Source organism: Coptis chinensis, chromosome 1 (genome assembly GCF_015680905.1).
Source record: "Coptis chinensis isolate HL-2020 chromosome 1, ASM1568090v1, whole genome shotgun sequence".
In the NCBI taxonomy this organism is placed as follows: domain Eukaryota; kingdom Viridiplantae; phylum Streptophyta; class Magnoliopsida; order Ranunculales; family Ranunculaceae; genus Coptis; species Coptis chinensis.
The window spans coordinates 86,023,113-86,035,527 of NC_141456.1; the positions used below are offsets into that span (position 1 = coordinate 86,023,113).

Here is a 12,415-nt window from a genome sequence, read left to right on the forward strand (position 1 = left end):
CGCAGCGGAATTAATGGGTGTCCACGATTTGGATAGAGAACATACCTTTTAGATATGGTTTTGATAACTCTGAGAATCCAAGATTTATGAATCGGAATCAACAATTAACCCCACCCCTTGATCTTCTGTTGTATTCCTTTAGAATGGATTGGACGTTGTGTGGACAACGATCTACCAACCCCCTTCTTTCTCTCAAGATCAGAAACGAATTCATATCTACTTTTCTTGCTTATTTTTCAGAACCAGTGAATAGTGAATTTCGGCCAAAGAGAAAGAGTATTCTATTTATAGGCTACAACAGGGACCATGAGGAGAAATTAGGGTTGGGCCTCCTAATGGGCTTGGGCTTCCCATGTTCGCCCCGAACACACGGCCCAAGTCCGTCAACAAATGGCTTATTCCACTAAAGGCCATTGTTACACTACCGCCCTAATCCCAAATTACGTGTCAGCATTTATGGGCTCCATATTATATGCTCGTTGATCTCCCCGTGTTTAAGATATCGAATGTCCATTGATTAAGTTAAGTTACTGACAACTATATTAATCAACTTCTTATGTCCTTGAGTAGTACCACTCAACCTCATTGTCATGTCGGAATAAATGCACCTGCAAGGTTTACATGACAATCTTTTTGAGCTCCTCAAGGGATATCATCAACCCGACTTCTTGCGGGACACGGATTCCTTCTATAATCAACAGCACACCTTACATACAATGTCATTACCTAATCTATCGAGTTTGTTGATTCACATATGAATCTCACTCATTGATGATTTAAAGCAATGTACAATGCGTGTAAGTGCCCGCTATTATATCAGGATTAGGAGGACAAACATCCATAATAACAGAGGCGTTTGTTCTCTTATATAGTCAGTATAAGGAGAAACAACCTCACTTGGTCCTGTTCAATACACACAAAGTGTACTAGTGTAATCCTATAGTTAAGATAGACTAATACCAGATTATGCTACAACCGTACTAATGGTTTGTCTAAATCTATCTAGGTTGTGAACGATTACTTATACTTTATAAGGTACTGATGATATGATCTTCTGTGTGTTCACACCATATCATCTACAACATAAAATATTAGACACATGCATATAACTAATATGCATAACATTTGCCCATAGGATTCTCATTCAAAAATGAAGAATTAGAGTTAATACAAAAGTAAAACTTTTAGTATATAACCCTATCAGGAAGAAGTCTTATGGTTACTCAATGCGGGTATCATATATCCCATCTCTGATAGCGAATGGGTAAGCCCTATTCACGTAGTTCCTAAAAAATCGGGGGTTACCATTGTGCATAATGCTACGGGTGAATATGTTTCCACACGAGTTCCTATGAAATGGAGGATCTGTATTGACTACAGACGCTTAAACGCCATGACATAGAAGGATCACTTTCCTTTACCTTTTATAGATAAGATGCTCGAACGTTTAGCTGGTCATGCTTATTATTGTTTTTTAGATAACTACTCTTGCAATTTTCAGATCTGACAACTAAGACAAAACTACCTTCACATGTCTTTTTGGAACATATGCCTATAAACGAATGCCTTTCGGCCTTTGTAATGCTCCTGGTACCTTCCAACTGTCTATGCTTCATATCTTTAGTGACACGGTGGAGCACTTCATGGAAGTTTTCATGGATGATTTTTCTATCTATGGAGACTCTTTCAGTGAATGCCTGTCTCACCTTTCCAAGGTGTTAACAAAGTGTGAGAAAAAGAATCTGGTTTTAAATTGGGAAAAATGTCATTTTATTGCAAAAAGAGGAATAGTGCTAGGTCATATTATAGCTAGTGGCGATATAGAACTAGATAAGGCCAAATTAAATAAAATCTTATCTTTACCTATACCATAGACTATCTGTGACATTAGAGACTTTTTAGGCCATGCTGGTTTTTATATGCATTTTATGAAGGATTTTTCAAAATTAGCTAGGTCTTTAACTAATCTGCTTTTAAAAGATGTCATGTTTGATTTCAATTATGATTGCATACAGGCTTTTTAAACTTCAACATCTGCACCGATTATACAACCTCCCGATTGGTCTAAACCTTTCGAGCTTATATGTGACGCTAGCGATTATGCTGTTGGTGCCATGTTAGGCCAGAAACTAGATGATAAGTCCACTGTTATATATTATTCTAGTAAGACTTTAAATGATGCTCAAAGAAATTACACTACTACGGAAAAGGAATTTTTAGCTTTGGTTTATGCTTTAGATAAGTTCCGTCCTTATTTGGTTTGTTCAAAGACCTTAGTCTACACTGACCATGCAGCTCTTAGGTACCTTCTCGCCAAGAAGGATGCTAAATAGAGATTGATTCGATGGATTCTTCTCCTACAAGAGTTTACCATAGAAATTAAGGATAAACGAGGGGTAAAAAATATAGTTACCGATCACTTATCTAGACTAGCCAATGACAGTGATAGTGATTCAGAGTCCATACCTAATTCTTTTCCTGATGAGCATCTTTATTCTATTTTTTCTGCCCCTTGGTATACTGACATTGTGAATTATTTAGCTTATGATATTATTCCTAATGTTTGGTCAAGAAATGAACATAAAAGATTTTTGGCCAGAGTTAAGCTATACTATTGGGATGAACCCTAATTTTTTAAGTATTATGCGGATCAGATTATTCGTCGTTGTATTTCCCAGTGGGAATATGAGGCTTTATCCTTCTGTCATGACAAAGAGTGTGGTGGCCATTTTAGTGGTAGGAAAACGACAGCTAAAATTCTTCAATATGGTTTTTATTGGTGTAGACACCCCATTTTTGCACCCCATACATAATTCATTCACGATTTTGCCTTGAATTAAATTTGATCATATAAGGTGATTTGCTTTCTAAAGTATTTATTTCTACATAAAACTTATTTCTTTTCATCTTCTTTTAGCGTCTTTAGACTCTCCTCATCATGTTCTAGCTATGGCTGAAGTTTCATTACTTTATGAGTTTTGAGTTGAAAATGACCTAAATGCCCTTGTAACCCTTTGGAGCCCAAATCTCATTTTTTTCCACTCTTTCTTTGGATGAGATTATTTTATATTTGAATTCCCCTTGAAAAATCCTTCGCAATGAGTACAAGATTTCCTAGGTTCCTTTTGGATTTCGGAAACCCTAATCTTCCCCTATCCCGTTTCAGCCCGTTGTGGGCACTGTTGAGTGTAACGATTTTTTGGAGTAAGATTTCGACCCAAGGGTATTTTTAAGAGTTCTTAGGCCTTCCTAATGGATTCATGAACAATTTTTGTGAAGAAGCATTTGCCTAATTTTAACCCAGTCAAAGGGAATTTGAAACATTGAAAATATGGTCAAAATAGGCATTTTTTGTGGATTTTGGACCCGTGCTCGTGGGCTGTGGATCCAGCTCGTGTCAAACCTTTTCATTAGGGTTTCTAGGCCATTCTCAAGACTCCAAAAACCTAAAGAACCTTCCTTATTTATTTGATTTGATTTGATCCCAAAAATCAAGAATATGCCATTTTGGAGCCATGTTTGGAAACCGTGGATTGTGGGCTCATTGAGGACGTGTAGGTTTTGATTTTTTTTCCCTAATCCATCTAAAAGATCCAAAAACCAAGGGCCAGGATCGCACCCCTTATCCTACCTCACGAATCAAGGGCCAGATTTAGGAGGTGCAACCAAAAAGATATCAAGCCATTTGATTTTTCTTAATCAATACTCATCCATTGGATCAAACTCATTGCCATATTGAAATTCATCCCAAAAAGCTATAATTATGGGTCTCATTTACCCACAAAAAAACATCTGGAGCTACTATTTATAGCTAATAGCCTAGTAGTCTTATTTTCTTGAGTGTTCTTCTTTTTTTCTTTTCTAGTTCATCATTTTAAGGTATAATTTCTTTAGTTTAATATTGAGTTGAAGGTAAATTTTCGACTTTGAGGTTTTTCTAATGAAGTTTTCGTGTTCTTCGTCTTGAGTCTATTTTTCTCCTAGTTCAATCTTGAGTAGAAGCTCCATTTCACCAAAAGTTGTTTATTCTCCCAAATCACCTGTTTCAATCCAAAAATCAAAGTTGTCAATTCAAAATCAAATTCATCATCATCATTCATCAACAATCAATCAAGATCAACAATCAGTCAATCAATCTACAATCAAGTATGAGGCAACATTCCAAACAAGGTGACATCTTTCTTTTCTCTTTTGTTTTATTTAGCATTGCATATTAGTTTTTTTTTTTTTTTTTTTTTTTTTTTTTATATAGCATATAGTTATTAGTCTTTAAATAATTTAGTCAAGATCATCCAACTTAGTAGGTTAATTTTTAAGCTTTCTCCGTTCTCCTATCTCAAAACTTTACACCTTAATAGAAGTAAGACTGGTTTTTACCAGGCGAGTGTGGGTGCCTAACACCTTCCCACATCGTACCTTGACTCCCGAACCCAATAATCATCTACTTTCGAGGGCTAGTCCTTCACATAGGTTTTACTCAACTTTTCCTTAATAAAGTTAGTGGAGACTCTAAAATCAATTGCATAGACCTAGGGTACACATTTTGTGCGTACAATTGGCCTACCATTTTTAAAGATGCCCAAGTTCTCTTCAAGACATGTGTTCGCTGCCAACAACTTGGGCGTATCACTAAACATAATATGATGTCATTAAATCCCATTATGGTAGTAGAAATTTTTGATGTATGGGGCATTGATTTCATGGGTCCTTTTTCTGTTTCCCACGGTTTTATTTATATTCTTGTTGTCGTGGACTACGTTTCCAAATGGATAGAGGCCATGGCTTGTCGTAGCAATGACAATAAGACAGTTGTGTTTTTTGTTAAGGAATACATTTTCTGTTATTTTGGCATCCCAAAAGCCATCATCAGTGATGGTGGAACACATTTTTGCAATAAAGTTGTTGCTTCTTTAGTTAAGAAGTATGGAGTTACCCATAAGGTGGCAACTCTTTATCATCCACAAACTAGTGGCCAAGTAGAAGTCTATAATAATAATAACATGGTCAGTCTTTGGAAAACCAGGAACAAAGCCCTCTATGATGACAAAGCTCCAAGCTACACACAAGTTTGCTTCTTGGTCAGGAGAGCGATTACAAGAGCGCATCATAAGTCCTCGGGGATTATGGAAAACTCGATGCATGACCTCAAGATTCTAAAGCATTTCCAGCTACAGCTCAAATTTTGCAGGTCCCCAAAGATCTTTGAGTGCTATTGGCTACTTCCTCCCCCGGGTATACTCAAGATAAACACTGACGGATGTTCGAAAGGAAATCCGGGAAGATCAGGGTGGGGATATATCTTCAGAAACTACAGAGGAGATTTTTTGGGAGCGGCTGCTGGTGGGATGGGTATATCCACTAACTACATGGCGGAAACAATGGCTATTATACAGGCCATTAAACAGGCGATTGATTTGGGTTGGCGCTATCTTTGGGTAGAATGCGATTCTACTTCAGTTGTCCAGGCTTTCCAGAACAACACAACACATTGGAGAGTCAAAGAAACCTGGCAATCTTTGAAAGATAAAGCGGCATGGATTAACCTCACTTCATCTTGGCGAGAGACCAATCTGGGAGCGGACAGCTGTGCCAGACAGGGAGCTGCGTTAACACAGGGGGATAGTATATGGTGGATTTCTCGACCTTCATTCATGATTCATCTGGAGAACCATCATACGACTTATTATCATTTTGTTCACTAGATCTTCTTTTCTAGTGCAGGCTTGTATCTTTTTGTTTTCTTTTTCTGCTACATTTGCTATCATGTAATCCTTATTCTTTATAATTAATCAATTACCTTTAACAAAAAAAAAAAAAAGTCTATAATAAGGAAATAAAAAAAATATTAGAAACAATAGTCAATCCTGATCGAAAAGATTGGTCTAAGCATCTAACTGATGCCTTATGGGCATATCAGACAGCTTTTAAAACTCCTATAGGAATGTCTCCCTTTAGACTTGTGTTTGGAAAACCTTGTCACTTGCCCGTTGAATTGGAGCACCGTGCTATGTGGGCTATAAAAAGCCTGAACTTCAATATTGATGAGGCAGGTGTCAAGTGCAAATTGCAATTAAATGATCTTGAAGAAATCCGTAGCAATTCTTATGATCTCGCGAAGGATTATAAAGCTAACATGAAACGTGTTCATGATAAACATATTTTGCATAAAGAGTTTGTGGTTGGTCAAAAGATTTTAGCTTTACAACTCCCATTTGCATATTTTCCCAGGAAAATTAAAAACCCATTGGTCTGGTCTCTTTATGGTTACTGAAGTCACCCCTTACAGGGCAATCACCTTGGTCAATCCCAAGAACAACAGTACCTTTCAAGTTAATGGCCAAGGTTTAAAACATTTTCGTGAGTTAATGTCTCCAGATGTGGAGGATGTCCTTTTACAAGACCCTGTCTATGAGGACTGACCTTTGATGTTTGGTGTACTTCCTTTCATTTCCATATATTGGTAAGTGCACCATTAAGATAACCAGGCCCTCCCTTTGGAGTGTGTGGCTATAAGTACCAGATCCTAAGTCCACGTTTAACGTAATTCACGCTTTCCACTCTTGCATGTTTTCTCGTTTTTAGTCATGTTTCTCTATGGAGTGATTTATGTCTTTATTATTTTATTGTTTTCCTTTATATTAAATCTTATTCATAAAAAAAAATATTAAAACCCTATAAACAGTAATCTAGCAAGTCTTGGGAATATGACTTTAAAAGACCCACGTTTTAAAACAAATTTTTTAAACCCTGTTTTCAAAATTTTGTTTAGGGATGGGGTGCTTGGTCTTTCCATACTTGATCGCTCAACTTCCTATTCTTGTTGTTTATGCCGTTTAGTCGTACTTTGATTCAGGTTGACACTATCTATGAATTTAGATTTCTTTTGATCATATAACTTATGTCATTCACGCATTTTGAGGTGTTTTCCATCTTCTTATATGTCAACCACGGTTAGATTTGAGTTTTATTTAGATCATTAGATTGTACTTTCTCTGCTGATCTTTTTCATAGCTCATTCGCAAAAATCAGACCGTTAACGAATCAGGAATTTTAGTTTTAAATTTTACGAGGCATAGGACATAATGGCTATTATAAGATTTGTTTTGGGCTTAGGCCCAAATTTTTTAAAAAACCCTACGCAGTCACGTTCCCCGCACGTGACTCCCTTTTAAAACCCCCTCACGAGTTTTTGGTTTCTTTTCTCTTCACCTCCAAAACTCAAGAATACCACCTGCCAAAGAAAAAGCTTGAGTGTGCACGCCCTTATCTCTAGACCAACCTTGAGCGCGCCCGTGCCCTAACCTCCACACAAACCCTATTCAAATTTTGATCAAGTGCTTTTCTCACTCTCCCCCACCTTACATTCACTCCACTTTGCAAATCCAAAACCTAATGTCTCCTAAAACCCCAAAGATTCTTCCGGAACAAGTTTTTACTTCTCAACAATTTTGACCCTTTTTCGGTCATGAAATGTGTATTAGGAAGTAGGAAGGGTTGTGGTATTCTACAGATGATTTTTATCACATTGATTTGGTGTGTGATTTTTACAAGAAGAGGGAGATTGATGGTCCTCGGATTTTTGTTAAGGTGAATGGTAGTCGGTGGGAATTGACTACAGCAGTGTTGTCTGAGATTACTGGCATTGACCAAAGACCCATCGTAGTCATAATGCAGGAATCTTAGTTTGGTGGAATTAGTCCTTTGGTGACAGAGACTGTCTTGGAAAGAATTTACAATTCGAACTTGCACTGTGTTCGTCAAACGTCTCTGAGAAGAAACCAGCTGGTTGTGGCTCAGTGGATTGGTAGGAATGTTATTACCACCACAAAAGCCAGTGACATCAATTTGAGTTGTCTGCACGTTCTCTGGACCCTTCAGAACAGGTGGTATAGGTTTTGCATCCTTGAATTTTTGTTAAATGAGATTAGAGCAGTTGGTAAATTGACTGGAGCCTTCCCACCGAACATTGATTACGAAGATTATGTTGTATTGGGGATGTGTTCCGAAGACTAGTCAGGTTAAGTTGAAGTTGCATGAAAATGCACGTATTTATCGGGAGTGTATTCAAAGGGATTGGCATTTGCCAGAGGTTAGGGGTGTTGAGATGGTATTGAATGAGGAAGATGAGGACGACAGGACAGGTTTGGATGCAAATGCTTTGGAAAGGGCTACTACCGATATAGACCGCATCTTATTACTTCATCGTGGCCTACGAACTCTCCATAACTAGTATGAGACGATGCGTACAGGCTAACGTTCTCTTAGTGACCTCTGTGAGGCTATCCAGACTAGGCAAGGTACCATTCTCCATAACCCAGATAAGCTTCAGTCTAATATGGAGTTGCTTGGTGATAGTCACGAGGATCTCCAGGCTAACATGGAGACTCTCGCTCGTACTCATACGGAGCGTTGGGAAGCCATGGATGTCTTTATAGAGCAATAACGCACATTTCAAATAGAAGTTCTACGATGCATGCCCCCTTATGAGGGTTCTTCTTCTGTTGACTCTGGAAGGCATGAACGTCGTAGACGTAAGATGGATGGTTCTGGCCCATCCTTATCTCGTGGCTAGTTCGTTGGTTGTGTTATGTTTAGGAAATTTCCCTGTTTTTAGTAGAATAATTTTTTAATTCTAGTTGTTGAGTTAAGTAGTTAATTTTGGATTATGTATTTGGTTATTATTTGAATTTAAAGTTAGTTTAAATTTTTGTCCGAGCATGCTATCAATTTTTCATGATTCCCACCTTCTCGACTTGTTTGGGGGTGGTATTATTTGTTTAGCATTGTATTTTACCCTATCCACTTGTATTTGGAGTTTAATATTGCAAGGTTTTGAGAATATGGTTTGTGTGAGCATGTTGCTAATATGGTGTAGTTAGAATTAGCTACTCTTGGTTTGTGCAACCTCAAGGATTAGAAATTTGGATGATTGCTATTTTTAATTCCAGCCTAAAAGCTATAGGTTTGATTTTGGAGACTGTTTCTATTTTGGTTTTATAAGCCTTTTCTTATTCCATCTCTTTCCATATCAATTAGGGAACCTTGAGGACCTTAAATTAAGAAACTTGGGTTGTATAAATACATGGGATGCTTTAAAATTCACACAACACCTCTAAAATTCACCTCTCACTTCATACCAACAACAACACTTGGAGCGCGCACGCCCTCTCTGTTGCCTTATAATAGAGTGCGCCCGTGCCTAAGAACCTAGAACGCAGAGTCAGAGTTGAGTGTGCCCGCGCCCTTCCATAAGATATTCAAAGCACGCCTGCGCCCTGACCTTAACACACCTCTAATTCTATTTTCTGGGGTTTTCCACACTCATTTCAAGGAGTTTAGTATTGTATTTGGTTGCTATGAAATCTCCTCAAATCATACCGGAGCAGTCCTTTGAAGAATTGCTCGAGAGTGACATCTATGGATAGTGGTTCTACGACTTGATTGTGTAGGAAGGATGTCAACCTCTAATGGTAAATGCTGATGAAACTTATTCTCTTGAACTTATTGCTTATTTCTATGATCATTGTAAGTTCTTTTATCGACCGGATGGAGAACAAGTGTTCTCTGTCACCATTGATGATGTAATAATAGACTTAACCAAGTTTCTGTTGGCCTTTGCTATTGAACTGTCTATGCCTGCTGAAATCCAAAACTCATGGGGCTATATGGCTGATAATATATATATCTACAACTATGAGTATTTGCATGAGACCTATAGGGCGGGGATTTTTTGTATAGAGGACCAAGGGCAATATAACGTAGCCCTTGGTAGCTTGTCCCTTAACATGGGCACTAATATGTTCTTATCATGCTGAATATCTTAGGGGAATGACGTTTTTCTTCTGCGAATAATGCCACTTGTGATGTCTTCCTTGCTCTAGTTGTGGGATGCATCCTCTATGACTTTCCCCATACCTCAGTGTCTAGTTTAGCAAGAGCACATAGTATGAAGCATAAGTACCTTCTTATGCCTATTTTGGTTTGCTGCATAATGCTACTTTTCTTTTCTAAGTTCTGTACTCGTTTCACAGATTGGGTTGGGGTCGACATTGTGAGACCCAACAATTGCATTATACGCTCTTTCCGTGCGATGATTTCGCCGGGGTGGAGGCTACAACTTAATTAGGTTGCCCTTTACACCCCATCCGACCAAGTGGCACTGAATAGGTTAGCAAAGGTAGATGACAAATGGCATGAGGCCTGGCAAATTGTCATGGTGTGGCAGGATGCAAAGGAACCTCACTTCTTTATAGAAGAGGAGGACAACGCTTAAATGTTGGAAAGGAGGTGTTCTAGAATTTTCACGCGTTTCCATGGTATTTCCTATCCTTCTTATTTCTATACTCTGAGGACAAAACATGTTTTTGTTTAGGGGTGGCATAGAAACACGTGTAATTTAAGGCACCTATTAGGATATATATATATATATATATATATATATATATATAATATGCACTTGTTTTCTAGTAAAAAAAATAAAAAAATATTAAAATAATAATTATATTTATACTATGCACCTAGGAATATTGGTATTGTTTCTTTTTCCATGATGATATTAGTTTAGAAGTTTCACATTAGCTTTTAAATTAGAATAGTTTTTAGAAACTTAGGTTAATATATAGATAATAGTCATTGCATCTTTCCATAAATATATTGCATAAGCATCTATGTTTGTATTGGCAGTAAGTTTTTGAAATCTAGGCTAGAGTACTTATTCTACAAATCATGTGAGAATATAGCCTTAAAAGCCTTAAGAGTGAAATATCTGAGTAATGACACAAGGGAGAAGTAAATTCAGAATAGAGAAATCACACGTCCACTTGCTTGATCACTATACCATATTATAAGTGAGAATTTAGGCCATTTTTGGATCAATATAGTTAGAAATTCAAACCTATATTAAATTATTTTTCGCTAGTCGCCCCTCTGAGCATTTCTTTAGCCTTTTCATAAACTACAAATCCTTTACCCTTTTATAAGAAACAAAACAAAATAAAAATAAGACTACCCATTTTTGAATGAATCTGAGAATAGAGCTGAAATGAAGATAAGAGAAATACTTGCGGAAAACCAAGAATTTGTTAGTTGCTTCAAATAAGAAAAGAAAAGAAAGTTTCCATCCAAAGAAAAGAAAAAAAAAAAAAAAAAAAAAGAACTCCAAAAATAGAATCAAATGAGTCAAAAGCCAAAAGAAAAAGAAAAAAATAGCTAAGGATGGAAACAAAGTGTAGAAGCAAAGTAAGAACAAGGTTTTCTCTAGTTACATATTTTGAAGACTCTATTATCTTAGACTTATCCTTTTAAATATCAATTTCCTTCATTCTTAAACCATCACATAATCCCCGCAACACCTAATAAAGACCTCTAACTCAATTTGGAATAGGTTAATGTGATAGTAAGTGGCAGATGTGTTTGATCGACTTTGGCTTTCCTTGTACGACATTGAGTTTGTAAGGTAAAGTGTGCCTACTACACACTGGAGTGAGTGAAACTTGAGTGGAAAAATTAGAGTGTTTTTGTCTTGACATATTTGTGATGATTCACTTAAAGACGCTATTCCAAAGTTTCAGAAACGGACCTATTATTGCATTTCATAGCATAGTTCATTATATATATGTTTATCCGTAGCTGATTGATTATTATGCACATATTAGTTTAGGTTTCGAATTGATTATTCTGTATTCATTGCTAGTGAAATGTATATATATATGAGAATAAATAAGGAAACATTAAATTTTATTTCTTAGTCGTTGTAGTATAGATGAAGTTTGTGAGTACCTTCTCTAGAAAACTCTTACGAGGTTATAACTCGTCCACTGGGGAATTCCTAGTGGTTTAAGACCTTATTGCATATGGTCAATGCAATCGCACTCGGTGAAACGAGATTAGTTAGAACTCCATTTTTAGTCACTTATTTTAATTTCTCATATTTTCTTGAGGACAAGCAAAATGCTGTTTGGGGGTGGTTTGATAAAAGCCCAAAACTGTAGTTTTAACTCCTTAATAATATTACATTTAGACCAATTATGTTTATAATAAATAAGAGTTAGTACGGTTTACGTGCTTTTGTGTATTTAAGGTATTGGAGTCAAATATGTAAAGAAATATGTCACTTTTGCAAGATAAAGGAGCAAAGGTTAGTTGCTAAGAAATTCTATGGTTAAAGGCCAAGTTTCAAGGAGAAAAAACTTTTTTTAAATCCCAGTCAAAGCTGAAAAGTCAAAGTCAATGCGGGTAGAAATAAAACATAAAAGTCAACAGAACTTCCGCAGGCCATATCTTTGGATTAAGACCTCAGAATTAGGCATATTATATGTCAAAACGACCTGCTCGGAAAGAGATTTCTAATGGTATAGGCCTTGATCCAATAAGAGGAGTAAAAGTGTATAGAAAAGATGTTCTAGTAATTTCCAGC

The 12,415-nt window shown here is 36.8% G+C and overlaps 1 protein-coding gene across 1 annotated transcript in view; it reads left to right on the forward strand.

Annotated features, from left to right (window-relative positions):
• Nucleotides 1-5,000: 5,000 nt before the first annotated feature.
• The window catches only part of LOC147525605 (uncharacterized), a 35,914-nt gene continuing 28,499 nt past the window's right edge, over nucleotides 5,001-12,415 (forward strand). The window contains exon 1 of the mRNA XM_086580082.1: nucleotides 5,001-5,622. Coding sequence (XP_086436208.1) covers nucleotides 5,001-5,622 — 622 coding nt within the window. The remainder of the gene's footprint in view (nucleotides 5,623-12,415) is intronic.